The sequence below is a fragment of the Parasteatoda tepidariorum genome, chromosome 4, assembly GCF_982258835.1.
Source record: "Parasteatoda tepidariorum strain Cologne lab strain chromosome 4, Ptep-v5.0, whole genome shotgun sequence".
Lineage (NCBI taxonomy): Eukaryota > Metazoa > Arthropoda > Arachnida > Araneae > Theridiidae > Parasteatoda > Parasteatoda tepidariorum.
In genome coordinates this window covers 85,977,718-86,003,247 of record NC_141758.1, presented here as the reverse complement: position 1 = coordinate 86,003,247, position 25,530 = coordinate 85,977,718, and the positions used below count along the sequence as shown (strand labels likewise).

At 32.1% G+C, this 25,530-nt stretch overlaps 1 protein-coding gene and 1 long non-coding RNA gene across 2 annotated transcripts; both read left to right on the top strand.

The window, feature by feature from the left end:
• Nucleotides 1-5,347: 5,347 nt before the first annotated feature.
• On the top strand, nucleotides 5,348-15,964 carry LOC147811881 (uncharacterized). The gene is made up of 3 exons (XR_015433167.1): nucleotides 5,348-5,509; nucleotides 8,253-8,367; nucleotides 15,267-15,964. It is a non-coding gene; the product is annotated as an uncharacterized LOC147811881 (long non-coding RNA).
• An 8,049-nt stretch (nucleotides 15,965-24,013) lies between these two features.
• Nucleotides 24,014-25,289, top strand: LOC147811880 (uncharacterized). The gene has a single exon (XM_087161523.1). The coding sequence runs from the start codon at nucleotides 24,014-24,016 to the stop codon at nucleotides 25,286-25,288; it is 1,275 nt and encodes a 424-aa protein (XP_087017649.1). The 3' UTR covers nucleotide 25,289.
• Nucleotides 25,290-25,530: the final 241 nt, after the last annotated feature.

The following is a 25,530-nucleotide window of genomic DNA, read 5'->3' as shown; positions in this document are numbered from 1 at the left end:
CAAATTTGTTCATGATATTTTTCTTCATAATTTTACAATACTAATTATTTTGATAGTACTTAAGGTGTTTATTTAGAGAAAAACTCGAGTTTTGCTTTGTATGAAAAATATTTTAAATTTATTGTTATAACTATTGTTATAACGTTTATTTTTCGTAGTTTATTATCCCTGTTAATTTTTCACATTACTGTTTTTCATTGTAACAAATGCCATTATATATTTTGTAAAAGTGAATTAATATGTGAAATAAAATCTCTAAAAATCGGAATTGGTTATTTTTGTAGTTTTTTTTTCAAGTTACTTTTTTTTTGCTAAAATTTATTCTCGATCTCAATTATAATTAAAAATTTCTTATTTTTCTCAAAATTATTTTAATGATTGATAGATTGTCATTTTTAGCTGATTTATCTAAGATTGTCCAAATTTGAATTTTAAATATTGTATTTAGGAGTTATTATGCATAAGCACCAAACAGTACTTTTCCTTTATAAATTTCTTTAATAACTTTCTAACTATTCCTAACGTTCTGCGGACTTGGTTGATGTTTTATGCGATTAAGTGTAAAAGAGTACATTGAAAACAATATGTCACTACTCTTAAATCAATGCATCCAATTCTGCGTTAGTTAGTTAGCTGTAAAAAAAATATAAATGAAAGAAGAACCTTGAAAAATTTTAAAACCTCTATTCCATTACTCGAAGAAAAGATTAAAGGTACCAATGATTAAACATAACTACGACTATTAACTGATTTTTATTTTCTGTCTTACTATTGGTTTGAGTATAGTAAAGAAGTTGTTTTTTTAAAAACTGTAAATATGTCCCAAATAAAATATTAAATATATATGAAACTGTTAATAAGAAAAAACTTCTCGATTTGGTTTTATTTCATTCGATCGATTCTAAGAATTTCATAAGATCTGCCATGCAAAGTATAGTAAAATTTACTCATAAAATTTTTTATAACTTCTGATTTATTACTTATATCGACGTGGGTGAAGTTTGATTCGAATCAGACTAAATAGTACATCTAACGAATATGCCACTTGTCTAGGTAGCAGAGTTTACCCCTTCCTTTTGCCTATCTCCTCAAAAAAAATAATAAGTAAATAAAATAAAAATAAAAACATATTTTTAATAGTTTAACATAAAGAAAGTATTCTGTAAATTTCAAATAATTCATAAATGCCAAGAATCTAACTTATTAAAAAGCTGTCTCTTAAGCTAGGAAAAAACAGAGTTTTTAGTAGAATTACTTGCTTATTGCAAACCACAGTGTGCAATAAGTCAAAGTTCTCTCTGTTTTTATTCAAATTCTGATAAGATAATTGATTTTCCATGAAATCGAAATTTATCGACATTGAGTCATTGAAATTTATCATTCTTTTACCTAATCGAACATTTAGCGTTTCATTTCATACTTTTCTTATTGGGTCTCAATACATAGTGAAAGTGCTTCTTTGCCTAACCTGAAAAATGTATCAGGTCTTGTTTTAACTGCCCATTAACCATGTCTGAATAAAATAAATCTGCATCGTCTTATTCCAGGCAAAAAATAAATTTACTATAAATTACGACATCCTTATTCTTAAAGTTAAGCTTCATTCAATAAACACAGAGGTTAAATGACTTTTTTTCTTCATATTCCTTACTTTTATTTTTAAATCTTTCGAAATCTTAATTTAAAAGAAAATTATTATTCAAATTTAAGATTGTTTGAACTTTGTTTCTGTTTTATAGTGTCATGAATGAAAGCTATTACTGTTTTTAAGGTAGACAGATAATGCCTTCCGAAAATGGCGTGAAACTATCTGCGATTTCAAAACAACTTATAATGTAAAAAGAAGTGTAATTAGGATGTTTAAAGTATGTTTAATCGTTAGATTTTTGCATAAATTTAATTATCGAAATAATCTAATATCCTGAATTTCAATGAAAAAAGTTATTATTGTAGTCCAGTAGATTGGTTATATAGTTGCAATTTTGTGCATGCAAATATCTATTTAAAGCGATATGTGTTATTTTAGACAACGTTATGCCCCTTACTTGTTTCGCTCACCGTTACTCACTCTTACTTCTCAATCAATTTGGCTTTTTAAGCAGGATTGTTAAGCAGATTGTCCCGTTAAAAGTCTTATGTATTTTTCTATACTTTTTAAAACTATTTGCCTTTTTTAAATAATAATATTCTTATTTAACTCAAAGTTTACGGATTAATTATAGATTTGGATTAATTATTGAGAAACGATTTAAACTTTTTTCAAATTACTCCAGTTATTTATAGTAAAAAAAGTACTAGTTTTGAATTACGCGTATTATGAAAAGAACTATCAAGCCTATTATCTCAAATTTAATCTCTTTCATATTTATCAAATTTTTTTTAAAGTTTTCATCAGCAGAAATTGCACCTTTTAATGTTCAAAGCAAAGTAAAAGACATGCATAAGTCATGCCAAAAATAGTACATACTTTAATTACATTAAGGCACTTTCAACTTTTGAACTATTTGCTCGATTAATTCGGCATAGTCTCATTTAATTCAACGTGAAAAAATACATTGAAAATAATGCTTCACTTATTTATGTACCAATATCATGTGTGTAAATTTGTGCAATTACAAATTTTAACTTTTTGATATAACAAACATTTATAACTTCTAAACTTCTAGCCCGATCGTTCCGGCGTGAGAAAATACATCGGTGTGACAATTCAATGCGAAATAATACATTGAAAGCAAATTTTACTGTCTAGGATAATTTCAACCCCCCCCCCCTCTCTTATCAACCCCACCTAACTCGAATAAGGGAAAAATTTACAGAGAGGAGCTTTTTAGATATCATTTGTAATAACATAAAATAGCTTTGTATATACTTATTAAATATTTATCGCAAAATACCAGATAAGAAAATAAAGTTATCCCGTGCGCAAATCGAACGTCTCATAGTTAGACGTGTAGTCCATATTGCTTGACAGGTGCACCATTAACAAAGAACAATGTATATTAAGTATCATACTTAATTTTTCGTTTGTTGTAAAAGTGTGTTTTTCTCGAAATTCACTGTCATCTTCTTCTTTCGAAGCACTACAGTATGTTATATACCGAGGCTTTCCTGTGAAAATTCCGCCATCTTGTCCTATCTGCAGATATTATAACAGACAAAATCTTTCTCCAATAAGTCAAGCCATCAAACTGATGATCTTCCTCATTTTTGGTCTCCGTGGAGAAAATAAAAGTGAGCTTTTTTACTGCATTTGTATTATCATATCGGAATAGATGCCCGAGGCTTCATAATCTAATGTATTTTATTACTTTAACAAAATCAGGTTACTTTAACTTTTGGTAAAGTTAAACAAGAATTTCCAGTTTTTATTTACATGGACTGCTCCAAATATTTTTCTTAAGATTTTCCGTTAGAAGATCGATAAATTATTTTCATGTAATTTGGTAATCAATCAGCATTAACTCCCATGACTGATTAGTGCGCTTATTATTTTTAGGGATAGTGCGCTTTATAAAACCACTAAGGTATGTTATTGTTTCTATTGCCACTTGCCAATGCCAGCTGGCCTGGTTGGTGAAACCAAGCGAGTTTGAGCCAAAAGGTTTGCTTCTTCTTTTTCAGTGGCTCCATATATATTCAATAATATGGCTTCAACCACACACACGTCACAGCCCGTTTCATAGGGCGGTTATGATAAATATTTGATATTTCGAACAAAATATATATTGGAGATAGTAGGAGAAAATGCTTCAATGACTTGAGTATATTTTAAAGGAAAAATACTTTTAAAGAGGAACATTTTCCTGATTTGCGGTATTTAGGATCTAAATAAAGTGTACTGAGAGAGAAAGTATGGTTAAAATTACCAGAATATGATAAAGTTTACCGTGTTTCTTTCTCTATGGGAACACCAAAAAACTCAGTAACTTTAAACGAAGAAACTACAGTAATGATTTTGAAAAATTAACAATAAAATATGGTTTTATAATGTGTGATAAAAGTTGGTAAATGTATAAAAATTACATTTTATCATGATACTTTTGACCATTGCTTTAACTAAAAATACCATTATCATTATTGTACTGAACGGAAATCATACCAGAAAATTGTTCTTGAATAAATTAAGAAAGATTGTTTGAATTTTTAAAAATAAATTTATAAATTTTTTTTCTAAGTATTTCGTAGATAAATCTCGTGTACAGCTGTGCAAAAGAAAAATCAACCAACACGCAAAAAAATTTAACGAAAACGATTTTAGATATATTTTCCATTTTTTAAAATATTGCAAAGTAAATTTTACAAAAATCAATTTTTTAGCAGTCTTTTAAAATTATATCATAACGTTGATAGTTCTAGCAATTGAAGTAAAATATGTGTCAAGCCACTCTATCACTACGCCATTACATTATTTTTTCGATTGAACGAAGTTGTATTAGTAAAATAACTGTTTCTTTATGTTTATTAGTGAATTAAAGATGGTTTTAATAATAATTAACGGCCATTTCGTTAGGTAAACCTTGAGTTCTTATCTGGAATAACTTGTTTGGACTTATTGAGGAAGGTAATAAGGCAAAAAAAAAGTTTTTCCATTGCAAGAGATGATTGAACTGTTGCGAGGTTCAAAAGGCAAATTCAACATTGTAAAAAATAATTACGGAAAAAAGCATCGGAAAATAACAGAACGTATAAAAAAAAAATAGTTTGTTTAGGATTGTAGTTCAAAGCATTTTTTTTTCAAAACATTCCTCGCAAGTTGCCGAAAGTGTTGCTCATTTAACGATACTTGGTGGGCATCCGTAAACCTATGTCACGAAGACGAGCAGTATTGCCCACGCCATCACAGTTACCCGTTTATAAGACAAATTCCGCAACAGAGAATAACACCCAAAGAGAGAAACGCCCATGCTCTGAGTGGGATTCAAACCCGCAACCATTAAATTCACAGTCAGGCACGCTGACCGCTCGGCCACCTCATCGGCAGTTCAAAACATTAGTTTCGAAACATTAGTTAAAATTACAATACATTTGAAAACATTAGTCAAAATTTTATGTATTAACATACAATTTTGAAGCTTTAAAATAACATGAATTCAATAAGCTGTTAAAATCGCTGCAATTTAATGTTATTAAATATTTATTCAAATGAAATTCGACATTTTTTTTTTGAAAATTAATTAATATACGGAGATTAATACATACTTTGCACTTTATTTAATGGTAGGGACAATATAAATCATAAAAAATATTAGTTTTTGAGACCTTCACACTTTCATTTTCAATGAAATGACTCGTATTTTATCTGATATTTTGTTTTAGTTATCAGCTGTAAACTTATCTCATGAAAGCGTTCAGTGCTTTATTCTATCATTTTTAGCCTGGCATTCTGTACGTAGTGGTAGATTTTCTTCTTTTCTTTTTTAAGCTGCAAAATATGTGAAAGATTATTTGTTGTCTATAACTATCCACCATTCATATCTCTTCGTAAAAGATCTGCCTTAGACTTCTCGAGGTAAAAATTAAACTCACTATTTTTTAAATACTTTAATCTGGAGAATTTAAACTTCATTTAGTACATCTTAAAAAATAAAAGTATGAGTTTGTCAGTGTTTTATTTTATAACCAGCGTTGAAGAACCGATCCAATTCTGAATTTATGACTATCAATGTTCAATTCCGTAACCTTGTAATTTTGAAATCTACCTAGAATGCAACTTCTGGTCACGCATTGGCACAAACTAGCCTTCGTGGCTGACTTTTCGATGGAACTAACTCGCATTTGCGTTACACGGAAAGGAAAACCAGGAAAACCTTCCATGATTAGGGGCCGATGGCAAGGGGATTCTGACCTATAATCTGTCAACCACTGAGGATATATTACGTCAGCACTGTGGTTGGTGCGAACCAAAAACAGAATTTGTATCACCACTGTTATTTGAACCTGGGTCAATTCATGAAGAAACGTATTCTCTATCCTATAGGAGTATCCGCTGCTCAAAAATGTTTATCTTTGCTTGTGTTTGTCTTGCTATAAAAGAACCATTTGTCCTAGCAAACAGAAGCTAGAACAGTTCACAATGTTGGCCCCCTCAGCATCCTAAAAATCAATCAAACAATTAAATCAGTCAGTCGGGAAAACTTTTAAATTTTTTTTCTCTCCTTGGTTTCATAATTTAACCTGCTTTTTCAAATATTTCAAAGACAACACCTTTGGTGATAACTATCTGATAGCGCTATTTAATTAAAACAAACGTATTGACTTATTTAATAAATTTTCTTATTGACGTATTTAATATATATATATATATATATATATATATATATATATATATATATATATATATATATATATGCTGCTATCTAACTGATTGATCATTATTGGATTATCAGTGGATAAGTAAGGGAATTGAAGTTAGTTTAGACATCTTCTATTTGTTGTGTCCGGTTATCTCAATCATCAATATCAATAACAAGTGAGGGGTCATCAAATTAGTATTTCTTAAATTATCTGTACTTATTATTTTATAAAAAAGCTGTCGATACGATTTTCTGTAGAATAAAATAATTTAAAATCAACAGTAGTTGAACTAAAAAACAAAAATAAAACTACTACAGTACAAAAGAGCGAAATAAATGTAGAAAATTGAGGTGTCTATAATGATCGGTGGCATCATTTTCGTATCGAATAATATTAACTATAGTTCATCATATTTTGATATGCTGAACTTCTAAAGCGTGCTTCGCTTAATTTAGGAAATCACGCAATCACAAGGAAAATGGTAATCACAAAGAAGGGTAACAAATAAGAAGAATTAAACCACAATTTGAATTATTTGAACTATTAATAGTGTCTGTTCAATTTTATATGTATTCGTGTATTCTTTCTAGTTGAGTGCATGATCTTGTAGTGTTGATTAATATGTGCTGATTTATTTACTCTTATTTTACTCCGTTCGAAGAACGGGCATTCTGCTAGTTATGGACATTTATTAATATATTTTAAAATTTTAATAACACCTGAAAAGTGTTCTAAAACAAACTATGTACACCAATCATATTTAATGATGGCACTTCAAATATTGAAATATGCAATAAAACTGGCTCTTCTCTCTCCTTTTTTAATTTTAGAAATCGTTTTGCGTCGATGTCTTTTTAAAAATAATTTTATCCAATTTTCCGTAAACAAATATCTGTTTCTTAATAGATGAAATTACTAACATTAAAATGAAGTAAAAAAAAATTAGAAAGTGAAACTAAGTTAGAATATGTTTGTCATCCAGGCATAGCAATACTTTGAAGTGGAAGGAAAATGTAATGGGAGAATGTAATGGGGGAATGTAAAATCACTTGTATTAGAGTATTTCGAACATTTATTGATATTGAGTATTCCTGACTTTTCATAATTTGATCTAATTTAAGTGCTTATTTAATTATTCATGTGTTAGCTGTAGAATTATGTACATAAAACTTTATACCTAGAATGACGAGGATAGCTCCATAGTTATTTTGGCAGGTGTTCCATTACCTCAAGTAGTTTTAAGTATTCTTTGGGGTATATAAAGTGGATACCCATCGTAAAAATCGTAATTGAAGCTGCCAATGTTACAGTTGTTTCGGGTATTTACCTTTGCCTTACATTTTGTTTTTCTTCGCAAAAACTATACAACTTAGATGCATAAACTAATGCAGAAAATAAAATAAAAGAAACGAAAATCAACAATATGCAGTTAATTCAACTATTAACAGCTGGTAAAGTTAGTTTTTGATAATATAATATGAAGAAAGTATCCTGCAAATTTCAACAAATTTATAAATGCCAAGCATCGAACTCATTAAAAAACCGGAAAAAGCTAGGAAAAAACTGAGTTTTCTGTTTTGTAACCTGCATATTGGAAACCACAGTATGCAAATCAAAGTTTTCTGTCATTTTATGGAAATTGTTACAAAATAATTGGTTTTGTAGGAAATAGGTTTAGAAGTTGTCAATTTGTACCTTCTTCCACACCACTCTTCATTTAAGATGTAACACTTAAATTTATAGATTAATGAAATATTTATAATCAGTTCAACCAATGTTGATTACAAATGAATATCATTTTCGTTTTTCACCTTTGCAAAGTCATGACGTAAAAAATCCCATTATTGCAATCAAACTGTCAGTTATCTGTTGTTTTCTATTTATTATCAGTCTTTGAAATGTGTCATTCTTTTACCTAATCGGATAATTAGCATTTCATTTCATATTTTTCATATTAGATCTCAATACATAGTGAAAGTGCTTCTTTGCCTAACCTGACAAATGCATCAGGCCTTGTTCTAACTGTCCGTCAGCCATGTCATAATGAATTAAGTCTACATCATATTATTCCAGGTAAAAATTAAGTTTACTAACTCCTTATTCTAAGAGTCACGTTTCACTCAATAAACAAGGAGTACTTACTTTTTTTTACTACTATATAACTACTTTTTTTACTTCTACTATATACAATTTTTTATAAATTGCTTTTTTTCGTGTCCCTTACTTACAGTAAAAGAAAATTATTATTCAAATTTAAGATTGTTTGAATTTTGTTTTTGTTTTATGGTGATATCAATGGAAGCTATTACTGTGTTAAAGATAGACAGATAGTGTCTGCCGTTACAAAATGGCGTGAAACTATCTGTGATTTCAAAACAACTTATAATGTCAAAAGAAGTGTAACAAGGATGTACAAGGCATGCTTAACCATTAGATTTTTTGCATAAATTTAATATTCAAAATAATCCACTATCTTGAATTTCAATGAAAAAATCATTATTGTATTTCAGTAGATTGGTTATACATTTGTAAGGATTTTCCTTTTCGAATGTTTTTAGTCAATTTTGATTGATATTTACTAGAGAAGTGACTATTTTGGATATTTAGTGTTTGCAGCTTTCCATTTAAAGTAATATGTGTCACTTTGGACAATATTATATCACCTACTCGCTTCGCTCACCGGCACTCACTCCTACTTCTCAATCTTTCTGCCTTCTTAAGTAGGATCGTTAAGCAGATTGTCGAGTGAAAAGTATTATGTATTATTCTACTTTTTAACATTATTTGAAATATTTTATTAATAATATTCTTATTTAAGTGATCTTTTTCTGATTAATTAATAATTTGGATTAACTGTTGAAAAACATTTTAAAAATATTTTTAAATTCTCCAGTTAGTTATGGCAAAAAAAGTGTTTATATTAATACTGAAGGTACTTTTATAAAAAGCTTTGATGTGGTTACTATGCGTAAAAAAAGTACTATTTTTTAATTAAGTGCATTATGAAAAAAAACTATTAGTCCTATTATGTTCTTCAAATTTCTAAATTTTTTTCTGAGAATTTTCATGAGAAAATTCAAAGCAAAGTAATAAACATACATTAGTCATCTCAAATAAGTACTTTAAGTACATAAAAGTACTTCCATCTTAAAAACTTTTTCTCGATTGATTTGTGTAAAGTCTCATTCAATTCAAAGTGAAAAATTCAATGAAAATAATTCTTCACTTGTTTAGATAACAATATCATATGTGTAACTTAGTACAATTAAAAGTTTTTACTTTTTATATATAAGAAACTTTTATAACTTCTAAACTTTTAGTCCGATAGTATCGGCCTGACTCATGTTTCACTCATTTTAAACATACTACCACCTCATGTATTTGGCTCACTTTATGTGGACGATCTAAATGTTTCATGTTCTGGCTCTGATATGCGCGTAATTGAGCGTCAACTTCAGCTGGCCGTCAATAAGATTTCAAAATGGTGTGAACAAAATGGTCACACACTTTCACCCACAAAAAGTTCTTGCATACATTTTTGTCGATTGCGCAGATTACACAATGATCCAGTTATTTCTATTCATAACGTTAATATACCTATTGTGTCGGAGACAAAATATTTAGGCGTAATTCTTGACAGCAAACTCACTTTCCTGCCCCATATTCGTTATCTTAGAAAACGCTGTGAAAAAACTATAAATGTCCTACGTCAGGGATGGCGAACCAATGGCACGCGTGCCATTTATGGCACGAGACACAATATTTTGGGCACGAAACAGATCACAACTGTCATTACACTATGAATTGTTATTGCAAAATTGTTATTACAATATGAAGCATATGTAACAATTAAATTAAAATTCACAAAAAACAAACAAAATAATGAACAATTAATAGAAAAATTAACAATTAATGCTAAAAAAACAATAATAACCATAAAAAAACAAGTTAACAATAAAAAATTAGCAAAAAAAATTAACAGTCCTGCTTAAACTAACATCTTACAACCTATTATAAGTTATTTGTCATCTAATCTGCAACAACAGAAGTCACACTGATGTTACTTTAAGTTGTTTTAAGACATAGCAAATGTATTTTTTTTCAATGTAAATAAAGAGTTTTGAGTTGATAGTATTTAGTATTACTATTTTCCCAATAATCATGAAGTCAAAATTATTTGACGGCACGTCTATGACCTCATTAAAGAATTTTTTGGAAAAAATGGCACGTTGGTGTACAAAGGTTCGCCACCCCTGTCCTACGTGTTCTCTCAAACACTTTCTGGTGTGCGGATCGCACCGCCCTAATTAGAATCTACAAAGCGTTGATATTATCACGCATTGATTATGCTTGTGCAGTCTATGGCACTGCAACTGCGTCAAATTTGAAGCTGTTAGATGCAGTGCATCATACTGCAATGCGAATCTGTAGCGGCGCATTTCGAACGTCCCCAGTCGAAAGTTTATATAGTATATGTAATTTATCATCTCTCTATTTTCGACGTATGCAGCTCTGTCTTACATTTTACTTTCGTGTTATGTCATCTAAATCTCATCCTCTTCGACAGGAGGTTATTCCATTAAGCTTACGACGATTATATGATGCGCGACCCTCATACACACCTCCTTTTAATGCTCGTATGCGTACAGTTATTCAGACATTCAATTTTTGCGAATCACCATCTCAATCAACCGATCACTTTCTTAACAAACCTTGGATTATCCCATCATATCACTTTTATTCTCCATTTGCTTCATACAAAAAATCCAGTATATCTCCTAGCGTGTATATTCAGCTATTCATCTCTCATCGTCATGAGTATGTTTCTGTTTTTACGGATGGGTCAAAATCTCCAGGGCATGTTGGATGTGGAATCATTATAGCTGATCGAACATACAGTTATATCATACCTGCCATATGTTCTGTAGTTACTGCCGAAGCTGTGGCCATTCTCATAGCTCTAAGACTTATCTCATCACTGGCCGCACGAAAGTTTTGCATTTACTCTGACAGCCTAAGTGTTTTACGTCAGCTGAATAATCATGTAAACAACGAAGCTCACCCTATTTTATGTATCATTAAACATCTGCTAGTTAGTCTTCATAAAAGTGGTTTTAACATTTTATTTTGTTGGATTCCCAGCCATGTTGGTATTTCAGGTAATGACATGGCTGACTCTGCTGCCCGATCTGCTGCAACTCCATTAACACTATCAGTCCCAATTTCTGACATGAAGAATTACATACGACAGTTTACTATGTCCTTGTGGCAACAACACTGGGATTTACAAATTGAAAATAAACTGCACACAATTAAATCCTCGCTAGAACCTTGGCCTGTGTTGCAATTGCGCGGAGCAGATGTCAAGCTCACCCGTCTACGTATAGGACATACTCGGCTGACTCATCTTCACTTGCTGTTCGGAGAACCGCCTCCTCGATGCGATACTTGTAACGTTTCACTTTCAATTCATCATATTTTAATCGCTTGCCCATGTTTTAACCAACAACGCCTTACCTTCTTTGGAAGCACGATTTTATATATAAAAGACTTGTTAGATAAAAATCACCATCCTAACATCTTTGCATTTTTACGCGCTATTGGAATTTTAAGTTGTATATAATTGTTTTATACTATTTAGTGTTTTAGTAAATTTACCGTTTTATTGATTTGCATTTGATTAGTAAATTTACCGTTTTATTGACATGCAGTTTTATTGATTTTAATGTATGTAACTTTACAACATTGTTTTAGAATTTTCACTATATCTGATTTCATACGTGTGCTTTACTTAACCTCTTAATCTGTTTTTAAAACCGTGTGTTTGGCGCAGTATGTCCATTTTTGGACCTTGTGCCACTAAACCCCACATTCAATCAATCAATCAATCAGTATCGGCCTGAGAAAATACATTGGTGTGACAATTAAATAGAAAAAAATACATCAGAAGCAAATTTTACTGTCTAGGATAATTTCAATTCTCCCCATCGTATCACCCCCACTTAACTCGAAAAAGGGAAAAGTTTACAGAGAGGAGCTTTCAGATATCATTTATAATAACACAATAAAGCTTTCTAAATATTTATTTAATACTTATCGCAAAACATCAGACAAAGAAAAGAAAATTATCCCATGCGCAAATCGAACACCAATTGTCATAAACATGAAATAATAATAAACATATAAACATAACAAATAAACATAAAATAATGATTAGTATCACTTCACAAAAAGTATTGTCACTTGCTAATCGTGTGTTTCTCTAAAAATTAAAGAAAAATTTGGAAAGAAATAAAAATAAAATGAAAATAAAAGCAGGTTTTTAATAATTTAAAATGAAGAACGTATCCTGTAAATTTCAATAAATTCACAAATGTCAAGTATCTAACTCATTAAAAAACTGTTGTCAGAAGCGAGGAAAAAACAGAGTTTTTTGCTGCAATAAGCAGGTTATGCTTATTGCGAACCACAGAAAGCAAATCAAGGTTCTCTTGCTTTTCAATTTAAATTGTGATAAGATAATTGGTTTTGTAGGAAATTGGTTTAGAAATTGTCACTTTGTACCTTCTCCTTCACCATCCTTCATTTATGACGTAACAATTAAATTTATAGATTAATGAAATATTTATAATCAGTACAACCAATGTTGATTACAAAAGAATATAGTTTTTATTTTTTAAATTTGCAAAGGCTTGACGTAAATAACCCCATCAATGCAATAAGACTGTCTGTTATCTGTTGTTTTTCATTCATTATCTGTCTATGAAATGTATCATTCTTTTACCTAATCGTAGATTTAGCATTTCATTTCATATTTTTCTTATTAGATCATAATGCATAGTGAAAGTGCTTCTTTGCCTAACCTGAAAAATGAATCAGGTCTTGTTCTAACTGTTCATCAGCCATGTCATAATGAAATAAATCTGCATCGTATTATTCTAGGTAAAAATCAAGCATACTATAAATTACCAAATCCTTATTCTAAAAGTTACGCTTCATTCAATAAACGCAGAGGTTAAATGACACTCTTTTTTCATATTCCTTACTCTTATTTTAAAATCTTTCAAATCCTTAAAGCAAAGGAAAATTATTATGCAGATTTAAGATTGTTTTAACTTTGATTTTGTTTTATGGTGTCATCAATGAAAGCTATTACTTTGCTTGAGATAGACAGATAGTGTCTGCCGTTGCAAAATGGCGTGAAACTATCTGTCAGTTCGACACAATTTAAAATATCAAAAGAAGTGTAATAAGAATGAATAAAGTATTGGTTGGTTGGTTCTAACGCCACTTGCCACACAGGCAAGCCTACTTGGTAGAACTGCGCAAATTTAAGGCAGAGTGTGTGATTCTTGTTTTTCAGTGGCGCCATCTATGGCCAGGAATTCAACTTCTGGCGCATCATACGTCACACCTGTTTATAAGTCGAACCCATTCATACAACCATTCACTCATCTGCAGATCGTAATTTTGATCTGAATCAGAGAACGATCGATCTCCAATCCCCTAGAGGTATTGATTTGTTATGGGAACATGGTGGACTTTGCTATTCGACAGAATTTTAACGTGCATCAGTCACCAACTACACGGGGAGTCTTCGGCCGGCGGTGTTCGAACCCACGAAGCTTCGGATATGGGCCCAGCGCCCTACCGACCAGGCTATCCCAGCCTTGTAAAAAGTATATTTAACCGCTAGTGTTTTTACATAAATTTAATATTCAAAATAATCTAATTGCAAGAATTTCAATGAAAAAAGTCATTGTTGTAGTCCAGTAGATTGGTTATATAGTTAAAAGGACTTTCCTTTTTAAATGTTTTTTTTTGTCAATTTGAATGATATCTAAGAAAGAAGTGACTGTTTTGGATATATCGCTGGTTCAAAAATAAAACGACACATCTGCAGGCATTACACGTTTGCAGATGTGTCGTTTTAGTTTTAAACCAGCGATATGTCACTTTGGGCAATGTTATGTCACCTACTCGCTTCGCTCACCGACGCTCACTCTTACCTCTCAATCATTTTGGCTTCTTCAGCAGGATTGTTAAGCAGATTGTCCCGTTAAAAGTATTATGTATTATTCTTTTGTTTAAAGATATTTGCCTTATTTCATTAATAATATTCTTATTTAAGTCAAAGTTTCTGGACTAATTAGTGATATGGATTAATTACTGAAAAACTATTTATACTTATTTCTTAATTAGTCAAATAATTATAGAAAAAAGGGTGTTATATAATATTACTGAAGGTACTTTTAAAAAAAAAGCTTTGTTGTGGTTATTATTAAAATTTTCACCTGAAATTGAACCTTTTCATGTTCAAAGCAAAGTAAAAGACATACATAAGTCATGTCAAATATAGTACTTTAATTACATAAAGGCACTTTCAACTTTTAGACTATTTGTTCAATTGATTCGCGTAAAGTGTTAATTCAGTTCGTGTTAATTCAACGTGAAAAAATACATTGAAAGCAATGATTCTCTTGTTTAGATATCACTATCATGTTCGTAAACATGGAGTATTACAAATTTTTATTTTTGCATATAAAAATCCTTTATAACTTCCAAACTATTAGTCCGATCGTTTCGGCGTGAAAAAATTCTTCAGAGTGAGAATTCCATGAAAATCAATATATAGGAAACAAATTTTACTGTCTAGGAGAATTTCAATTCTCCCCCTCTTATCACCCCCACTTAACTCAAAAAAGGGAAAAGTTTACAGAGAGGATTTTATAATAACATTATAAAGTTTTTTAAATATTTATTTAATACTTATCTCAAAATGACAGATTAAAAAAAATAAAGTTATCCCATGAGCAAATTCAACACCAATTGTCTCATAGTTAGATGTGCAGTCCCTATTACCTGGCAGCTGTGCCATTAACAAAGAGAAATATAACTCGTATATGAAGTGTCATACTAAATTTTTCAAATGCTTTTTTCTCGAAATTCACTGGCATCTTCTTCTTTCGAAGGACTACAGCCTGTTATATAACAAGGCTTTGCAGCGTAGTTTCCGCCATCTGGTCCTATCTGCAGTTAACAGGAAAATCTTTCTCCACTAAGTCAAGCCATCAAACTGGTGATCTTTCTCGTTTTCTGTTAAATACAAGTGAGTATTTTTACTAAATTTGTGTTATCATATTGGATCAAATGCATTTTATTACTTTAACAAAATCAGGTTACTTGAACTTTTGGTAAAATTAAACAAGGATTTATAACTATTATTTTCATGGACGCTAGAAATATTTTCTTAAGATTTCCCGTTAGAAGATCGATAAATTATAAATTATATATGTAATTTGGTAATTGACCAGTATATGTAATTTGGTATTGACTCCCATGACTGATTAGTGCGCTTTATTCTTTTTAGGGATAGTGCGCTTTATTGAACCACAAAGTTATGTTACTGGTTACATTGCCACTTGCAAATACCAGCTGGCCTGGTTGGTGCACCAAGCGAATTTAAGTCAAAGGGTGCGTTTCTTGTTTTTCAGTAGCTTCATACATGGTCAAGAATACGACTTCAACCACACACACGTCACCGCCCGTTTCATAGGGTGGTTATAATAAATATGTAATGTTTCATACAAAATATATATTGGTGATAGTAAGAGAAAATGCTTCAACGGTTTGAGTATATTTTAAAAGAAAAATCATTTTTACGTGAAACATTTTCCTGATTTACGGTATTTACGATTAGAATAAATTGCAATGAGAGAAAAAGTATGGTTTAAACTACCAGAATATGACAAAGTCAACCGTGTTTTCCTTCTGTTCTATGGGAACACCAAGAAACTCAGTAATTTAAACCGAAGCGCTACAGTAATGATTCTGAAAAAATATGTGTAGTTAAAATTATTTAGTATTATTTTGTTAACTAGCATCATTAGTATTATTAGTTTAGTATTTAGCTAATTAAATATTCCAAAAAATTCTATTCAGTTTATAAATATATGTAGTTAAATTTACTTTTCAGGTTTGTTTTTTTATGCTAATAAATCAGAATTTCCTGAAAAATTTACTAATGAATATTTTAAATACCATATATTTTGATTTTATTAATAAGAAATATATAAAAAAAAAATTTACCAGAAATATCATTATAATACTAAACGAAAACCATACCAGAATTTTGCTCTCAAATAAATTCGCTAAGATTGTTGCAATTTTTTTAAAAAAAACCATAAAAAAGTTTCTAGATAAATCGTATATAAATCTCGTGCACTGCCGTGCAAAAGAAAAATCAACCTATTGGCCAAAAGTTTTAATATTGAGATTCATATTTTCCAATTTTTAGAATATATTGCAAAATAAAACACTTTTTTTTTAATTAATTTTTTTAGCAGTTTTCTGAAATTCTATTACAGCGTTGATAGTTCATGTACAAGTTCTAGTTCAAGATAGTTCTAGTTCAATGAAAGTGCAGTAGTTGTCAAGCCACTCAATCACTAAGAAATTACATTGTTCTTTTTAACAATAGAGCACAAAGGCATATTTGTAAAAAAAAGTTGTATCTTTATCTTTATTAGTAAATTAAAGTTGGTTTTGATAATAATAAACGGTTATTTTTTAGGTAAACATTGAATTATGAAGTGAAATAACTTACTTGGACTTATTAAAGAAGGCAATAAAGCTTAAAAAGAGTTTTTTCAATGCAAGAGATGATTAAGTTCAGACAAAAAAAATGGCCTTTCCCTACTGTGAAAAATTAAAAGTAACTCATTTAGAATTAAGTAACAAAAATTTCAAATCGACAATTCTATCACACATAAATAGCAGGCATGCTAGACCAATTATCCTTGATAGATGTATTTATCCTAGTGATTATCTGTTAGCAGAATTCTCATCTAGAGTTTATAAAGAAGGAGAATATTTAGAATCATTAGAACAAGGTTGGGATTTATTGACAACTGGAAAAAACCAAGAAGACGGTTATTTTGGAGCAGCATACTGGAATCCCGATCACCAACAAGTTGTAATTGCACACAAAGGCACAAATCCAAAGAGCGTGAATGATCTTTGGACTGATTATGAGGGTATTTTATCGACTGAATACACTTCTCAAATGAGCTCTGCGGTTTCTTTTGCCGATAATATTGCGATCGAACTGGAAAAACTCAATCAAAAACAATCTGTTAATTTGAATCTGTCAATTACTGGACATTCTTTGGGAGCATGGCTTGGACAAATCACAGCTTTTTCTACTAAATACCTAACAAAAGGCGAGGGTCACTTTTTTGTAAAGAGCAGAAAAGAAGGTTTTCACGCACACACAGTAGTCTTTGACAGTCCTGGTTGCAAAGACATGTTGTTGAAATTGGAAAGTGACTTTGATATACGCTACAGCGATAAAGCCCATTCATCTTTTTTCCTGGATGTCTCAATTTACCTATCCGCACCAAATTTGGTAAATACTCTTCACTCACATCTTAACGTTGGTCAAAACAATCATCCTAGATCATAGCCTCTGCCTACTGAATCAAGGTGAGGACACTTATTTTCACGCACCAACTCGTACTTTTCACTGCATTGACCTGGCTTTATGTTCACCTACACTTTTACCATTCTCACAATTTTCAGTTGATGATGATCTTCATAATAGTGACCATTTTCCTATCATAGTTTCATACTCATCTACTTTTAATATTACTCCCAGACCATCTGTTTTTATATATCATCGAGCGGATTGGAACCTTTTCACACAACTTGCTGAAATAACAAATGAAATGGTTTTAAATGACAATATTGAAACTGTTGTTGAAACTGTTACTTCAAGAATCATCAATGCTGCAGAAACCAGCATTCCAAAAACATCAACTTCTCTCCCTAGGCATCGGAAGCCTTGGTGGAATGCTGAATGCTCCGCAGCTCACAAAGAACAACAGAGACTTTGGAATATCTTTCGCAGGTATCCATCGACAGACCACCTCGTAGCCTTTAAACGAGCTCGAGCACTTGCACGCAGGACTCGGCGCCAAAGCCAGAGAGACTCTTGGTCTCGCTATGTTTCATCCATCACATCTACAACATCTACCAGACAAGTCTGGGCGAGGGTCAAGAGAGCAAATGGTATCTACCGTGAATTCCATCTTCCGGTATTTGATAGAAACGGTACCACGTACTCTGACCCTGTAGATGTGAGTAACATCTTGGGTGAAACGTTTGCTACCGTCTCCAGCATTGAAAACTACAGCCCAGTTTTCCAAGCTCACAAACGTGTGACTGAAAGACTTAATCTGCAGTTTGCGACTCGACAGCGGTTTCGGTACAATAGTAATTTTACATTTGAAGAATTACAGAGAGCACTGGCTAGAGCTCCCAATACCAGTCCCGGCTTTGATGGTATATCATACCGAATGCTTCGTCACTTGACTTCTGCATCTTTGCAGAATGTGCTGTTACTCTTTAACAGATTATGGACCGAGCAAACATACCCATCAAGTTGGCGACTGGCTATTGTCATACCAATATTGAAACCTGGTAAAGACCCGACGGAGCCAATTAATTATCGCCCGATAGCATTAACGAGTTGCCTCGGCAAGGTATTTGAACGCATGGTTAACTCTCGCCTCATTTATTTTCTCGAGAAAAACAAACTTATTCCAGATTTTCAAAGTGGTTTCCGTAGAGGCAGATCAACACTGGATAATATAGTTTCTTTAGAATCGCGTATACGTAATGCCTTTGTCCGACGAAGTCATTTAGTCTCTATCTTCTTCGATATTGAGAAAGCTTACGATCGGACATGGCGTTACGGCATTCTAAAAGTTTTATTCGACATGGGTCTCCGTGGTCATCTACCGATTTTTATCAAAAACTTTTTAAGTCGTAGATATTTCCGGGTCAAAGTGTGCAATACGCTATCTGATGTTTTTATCCAATCTGAAGGTGTACCACAGGGCAGTGTTTTAAGTGTCATACTTTTCATTGTACATATTTCTCTCATCTTAAACATACTACCATCTACAGTTCATGGCTCACTTTATGTTGACGATTTGAACGTATCATGCTCAGGATCAGACATGAGAGTAATAGAGCGGCAACTTCAACTGAGTGTAAATAAAATCGTGGAGTGGTGTGAACTGAATGGCCATACAATCTCCCCCTCTAAAAGTTCCTGCATGCACTTCTGTCGGTTGCGCAGGCTTCATAATGAACCTGCCATTCATATCAATAACACTGTCATACCTATAGTTGAGAACACAAAGTTTCTTGGGCTGATATTTGACAAGAAGCTTACTTTTTTACCTCACATCAAACAGCTTAGAAAACGATGCGAGAAGACTCTAAACATATTACGAGTGCTTTCAAACACGTCTTGGGGTGCAGATCGCATCGCCCTACTGCGAATATATCAAGCGCTAACATTATCTCGTCTTGATTACGCATGTGCGGTATATGGCACTGCTTCCGCTTCTAACTTAAGACGCTTGGATACAGTGCATCATACTGCCTTGCGCATATGTAGCGGCGCCTTCCGCACGTCCCCTGTTAAAAGCCTCTATGTTATCTGTGATCAACTACCTTTAGACCTACGCCGCATGCAGCTGTCCTTGACGTATTACTTTCGCATCATGTCATCTGCTACACATCCTCTACAGCGTGATTCTACACCATCAAGTTTGTTGCGGTTTTATGAAGCTCGTCCTTCTCATATTCGCCCTTTTAACGTTCGCATGCGATCACTTATTGAAAATTTGTCTATTTGTGATTTGCCATCACAATCAGTTGAGCATTTGCTTATTTCACCATGGACCATCTCACAATACCAGTTTGATTGTCAGTTTGTTGCTTATAATAAGGCTCAAGTGTCTCCTATTATATTTCAGCAACTTTTCATTTCCCATCGTCATCAGTTTTCTCAATACGTCCCTGTATATACAGATGGCTCAAAATCTCTAGGACATGTCGGTTGTGGCGTCGTCATTGCTGATGCCACGTACAATTTTAAAATCCCAGATATTTGTTCAATTTTCACTGCCGAAGCTGTAGCTATTCTTTTAGCTCTGCGATTGATCTCATCACTGCCTACTCGAAAATATTGCATTTATTCAGATAGTTTGAGCGTGTTGCGCCAATTGGGACATTTCGAAGAATCGACTCACCCAATTTTAAATTTTATACATCATCTGTTAAATTCTTTTCATAAAAATGGGTTTGATATTTTATTTTGTTGGGTCCCAAGTCATGTCGGAATTCCGGGTAATGACTTGGCCGATGTTGCCGCACGATCTGCTACAAACCCTTTCTCTCTGTCTATACCATACCAAGATATAAAAACACACGTACGACAGCTTACAAAGTCTCTATGGTTGCAGCAGTGGGATCTCCAAATTAATAATAAATTGCGCGCTATAAAAATTGATTTAGATCCATTGCCTGTGCTACGTAATCGTAGGGCAGACGTCAAACTTACTCGTCTTCGAATTGGCCACACTCGATTGACCCACCTTCACTTGCTGTTTGATGAACCCTCTCCTCACTGCAATACTTGCAACGTTTTACTCACAATCCATCACATTTTAATTTATTGCCCATGTTTTAACCGTCATCGTTTAACCTTTTTTGGTAGTTCTATTTTAACACTGCAGGATTTGTTAGGTGACTGCCATCATCCTAACATTTTTGCGTTTCTACGCTCAATTGGTCTCTTATACTGTATATAACAGTTTTTATCCTATTTACAATTTTATGTGTCTCTATTCAGCTTTGAATGCAACTGTTTTATGATACTTAACTACATTTAAATTTTATCTTGTTTTACTTACTCTTGAATGCGTTGGTTTCGTTGTATTCAGTTTTATAAATGCCGTGTGATTTTGATGGGGAAAACTTGTAGTATACATCTACCTAGGATTTTATTTTAAAACCGTTTGTTTGGCGCAGCATGTCCTTCTGTGGACTTTGTGCCATTAAACCCAACATTCAATTCTTAACGTTGGTCATTTATATCGGTTGTTTATTGAAAATATAGCCCAAAGATCAGCTAGTTGGGATTTTTTTCAATACACAATGGAATCTCACAATATGGACAATATTAAAAAAGCATTTGCTTCCAAGAATATAGGCAATTCAAATGAAAAGATAATGAAGGTCATCGACTGGCCATTAGTAAAAGAAGGATTAGGTGGAATTATTGTTAAAAAAATATTTAATATATTTACAACAAATCCAAACGAATATGAACATTTTCATGAATTAGCTAATTGTATCAACCTTTATAATCCATCTCCAAATGGTAACGAATATTGTACTCTTCGTTACCAAGTAAGAAGGATGGAAAAAGGAGAATGTAGTGCGAATATTTTCACACAATCGGAGTTTGAATTTCTGAATGGTTGTCACAGGTTAAAGCAACTTTCGATGCTTTCCGTCGCAGATCATTTATTTGTTTTGCTAGTTGACAAATCCAAAGGAGTGATAAGTAAGGACGAAATTGAAGAAATTCTGCAAGATCTTACAATAAAAGAGGGAATAGGGCTAGGAATTATTAAGTGCAATTCGGAAAAACAATTGCAAAAATTAATTATTTGTGTCAAAAACATTTTGTTCATTTTTCCAGATATACACAAGGAGATAACTAAATTAAAAAATTTAGAAGTTTTTAAAGAAGTATATAAAAAACAGTCTTTTAATTATCTTAAATCGATTGAGTATATTGAACTAAAGAAGACAATGATGGAGTATACAGATTTTTTAAATAACGTTGACTTGAAGTTTTTGCAAATAATATGTAAAGTGCATCCTGTAGTTGGAATCAAAAAAACTACATAAGCTTCTAGTGGAGAATAAACTTAACTATGAAGCTAGTAAAAGCTTTTTTCTAAGTCTGAAGCAACTTTTAAATTTAGAGCAGTTTTTTGCTTTGAATGAATTTGTAAAACAATTAGATAAACACGCTCCTCTGTTATTTGTTGTTGAAAGTAATAGTGATCTCTGGAAAGAAGATAAGAAAATATTAATTAACAATTTTATAAGAATATTGAATATTTTAAAAGATAAACAGAAATTTAAGTTTATTTTATTTTCTGGAGAGAAGAATGATTTAGAATATTTCTTAGGAGATAATGATGAATTTTATTATGAAATGGTTGATAACACAAGTTTAGAGTTTCATGATTTAGCGGATAATTCTCAAAAAATACTTTCTAATAAGACAATTTATTTCCAAGGTGAAACGACAACTTTAAGTGCATTAATAACCGAGGAGTCAAAACATGTAGTAGATGAAGGAACGTTATCGAAACTCATGAACAAAGAAACGATAGAAATAGGCAAAAAAATCTCAAATTTAGGTGATATTGAAACCTACTACATCAATCGAATTTTCAGTCAGTCTACAATTAAGAAAGATATTAAAAATGGTTATAAAATACATATAACCTATAACGATCGAATTCAAAAATCCAGCCTTAATCGAGAGCAAGTGGTGATTTCTGAAGAAAAAGTAGGTTTTGATGAACTGTGTAAGGTATTTGAAAATCGAAATATTCATTTGCTGAAAGAAGTAGATAACCAATTTGTCTGGCAAAAATCTCGAGGTGCTCTATCAATATTACGTGATTATATAGATACAGAAAATGTAACTGAATTTCGTGACATAGATGGACGTATAGTAATTATAAGTGCAGTATCTGGTGCGGGAAAATCAACGGTTCTGACTAAACTAGCACAAGAGATGGAAAACTTTGATTCTTCTCTGTGGGTTGTCAGAATTAACTTGAATGACTATTCAGAAATATTTGCAAATAATGACTTCATTAAAGACAAGGACAAAATTTTTAAATTTCTAATGAACATAGCTGGCTTAAACACACCTCTGGAGCAAGATTTATTTAAGTATAGACTGAATGTTTTAGGTAAAGTCGCTATATTATTAGATGGATTTGATGAGATCGTTCCTAGATACAAAGAGAAAGTTGTTGAACTACTAAAAGCTGTAAAACATTCAAAAGTAGAGAAACTCTGGATAACTACACGGCCACACATGAAAGATGAACTAGAAGATGTATTAAGTGTACTTTCATATAGTCTAATGCCACTGTCTAGAAACGATCAGGTGATGTTCATGAGAAACATGTTGTGTAATATTCAGAAATTTAGCATCAAAGAGAACTTTGAGCTTTACGCCAACAAACTACTAGACAAAGTGCTACAGTCCATCTCCGATAAAAATAAAGAATTTACAGGAATACCATTACAAACAAAGATGCTGATTGAAGCTTTTCAAGAGAAAATTGAAACTTTTTATGATCAGTTCAACAAAAACGAATCAAATATATCAATAAAACTAGATCTTATGAACTAATATAGAGCCTTTATTGAAAGTAAGTACAAAAGGCATTTTTTAGAAAAACAGATATTGGATCTATCGAAATCAGGTTCAGAGTATGACACGTTATTCGCATCCTTCGAGAAAAAATATTCCTTGTTAGCTTTGTGTATACTTTTCCATGAAGAAGATTTAAATCAGTTTTTGATAGAAGAAGAATTGGAGACGATAAAATTACTCAAGAGACAGATACAAGAAGGTAAAGAAAATTCAGGTTTCATTAGTCATATTGTTGCTGCCAAACCAATATTCATTCACTTCAGTTTTGCTGAATATTTTGCTGCACATTTTTACTCAAAGAGCATAAAAAGAAAAGAAGTAACTAAATTTTTTTGCCATCAGGTTTATGGAAAAGAACATAACTTAACTAGGATCTTTTTCGATCAAATGGTAACTACCGATAAGCATACCTGTAAGATGCACATTGCAGTTTTAAACAATGATATAGAAAAAGTAAAACAATTATTATCAAATGCAGAGAAAGCAAAAGATTTCATTAATGCTGCAGATAAAGTAGGAAGAACAGCACTGCACTTAGCTGCTGCATATGGAAATTATTATTTGGTTTGGACTTTGTTGAATCACGAATTTAGAGCAGATGCTGAGGATCAACTACTTGGTTGGAGGCCTTTAAGATATGCAGATAAAGACGGTCATTGGGTAACTGTTGAATTACTCCTTAGAAAGGGTGCGAATGCTTGTGATATTTGTGAAGCAATAAAAAGCCTTGAAACTTATGATGCTGAGAAAACAAAAAAGACTTTATTACACGAGGTGGCGCAAAAAGGTTTAGTAGATCTTTTAGAGGCTCTGATAGAAAGTAAAATAAATATGATTAATGTTGTTGATGAATATGGGGCCACTGCTCTTCATTATGCTGCATATGAAAAAGTTGCCAATCTTTTAATAAAACGAGGAGCCGATATTGAAGCCAAAGATATGTATGGAGAAGCACCTTTGCACTGGGCTGTGAGGCAAGGAAATATTGGGGTTGTCGAGCTTCTAATAAAAGAAGGTGCTGATGTTGAAGCTAAAGGTGATCTTAATGAGACTCCTCTATTTTTTGCTGGAAGAAAGAAAGTTTTCGAACTTTTAATTGCCAAAGGCGCTAATATAAATGCTAAAAATAGCAAAGGCTCTACACCTCTTCACAGTGCTCTTATGAAAGGAAGGGATGAGGTTGTCGAGCTTTTAATAAGAGAAGGTGCTGATGTTGAAGCTAAAGGTTATCATGATAAAACTCCTCTATTTACATCTAAAAGTAAGAAAGCATTCAAACTTTTAATTACAAAAGGCGCTGATATAAATGCTAAAAGTAGCGAAGGTTATACACCTATGCACTGCGCTGTCATGAAGGGAAGGGATGAGGTTGTCGAGCTTTTAATAAAAGGAGGTGCTGATGTTGAAGCTAAATGTCATCATGATGAAACTCCTCTATTTTCAGCTGGAAGCAAGAAAGTTTTCGAACTTTTAATTGCAAAAGGCGCTAATATAAATGCTAAAAGTAGCGAAGGTTATACACCTCTGCACAGCGCTCTTATGAATGGAAGGGATGAGGTTGTCGAGCTTTTGATAAAAAAGGTGCGGATGTTGAAGCTAAAGGTTATCATGATAAAACTCCTCTATTTACTGTTAAAAGTAAGAAAGCATTCGAACATTTAATTGCAAAAGGCGCTAATATAAATGCTAAAAGTAGCGAAGGTTATACACCTCTTCACAGTGCTCTTATGAAAGGAAGGGATGAGGTTGTCGACCTTTTAATAAAAGAAGGCTCTGATTTTGAAGCTAAAGATTACCGTGATGAAACACCTTTGTTTAAACCTAGTACCAAGAAAATGTTTGAGCTCTTAATTGAAAAAGGCGCTAATATAAATGCTGGAAATAATATAGGTAAAACACTTCTG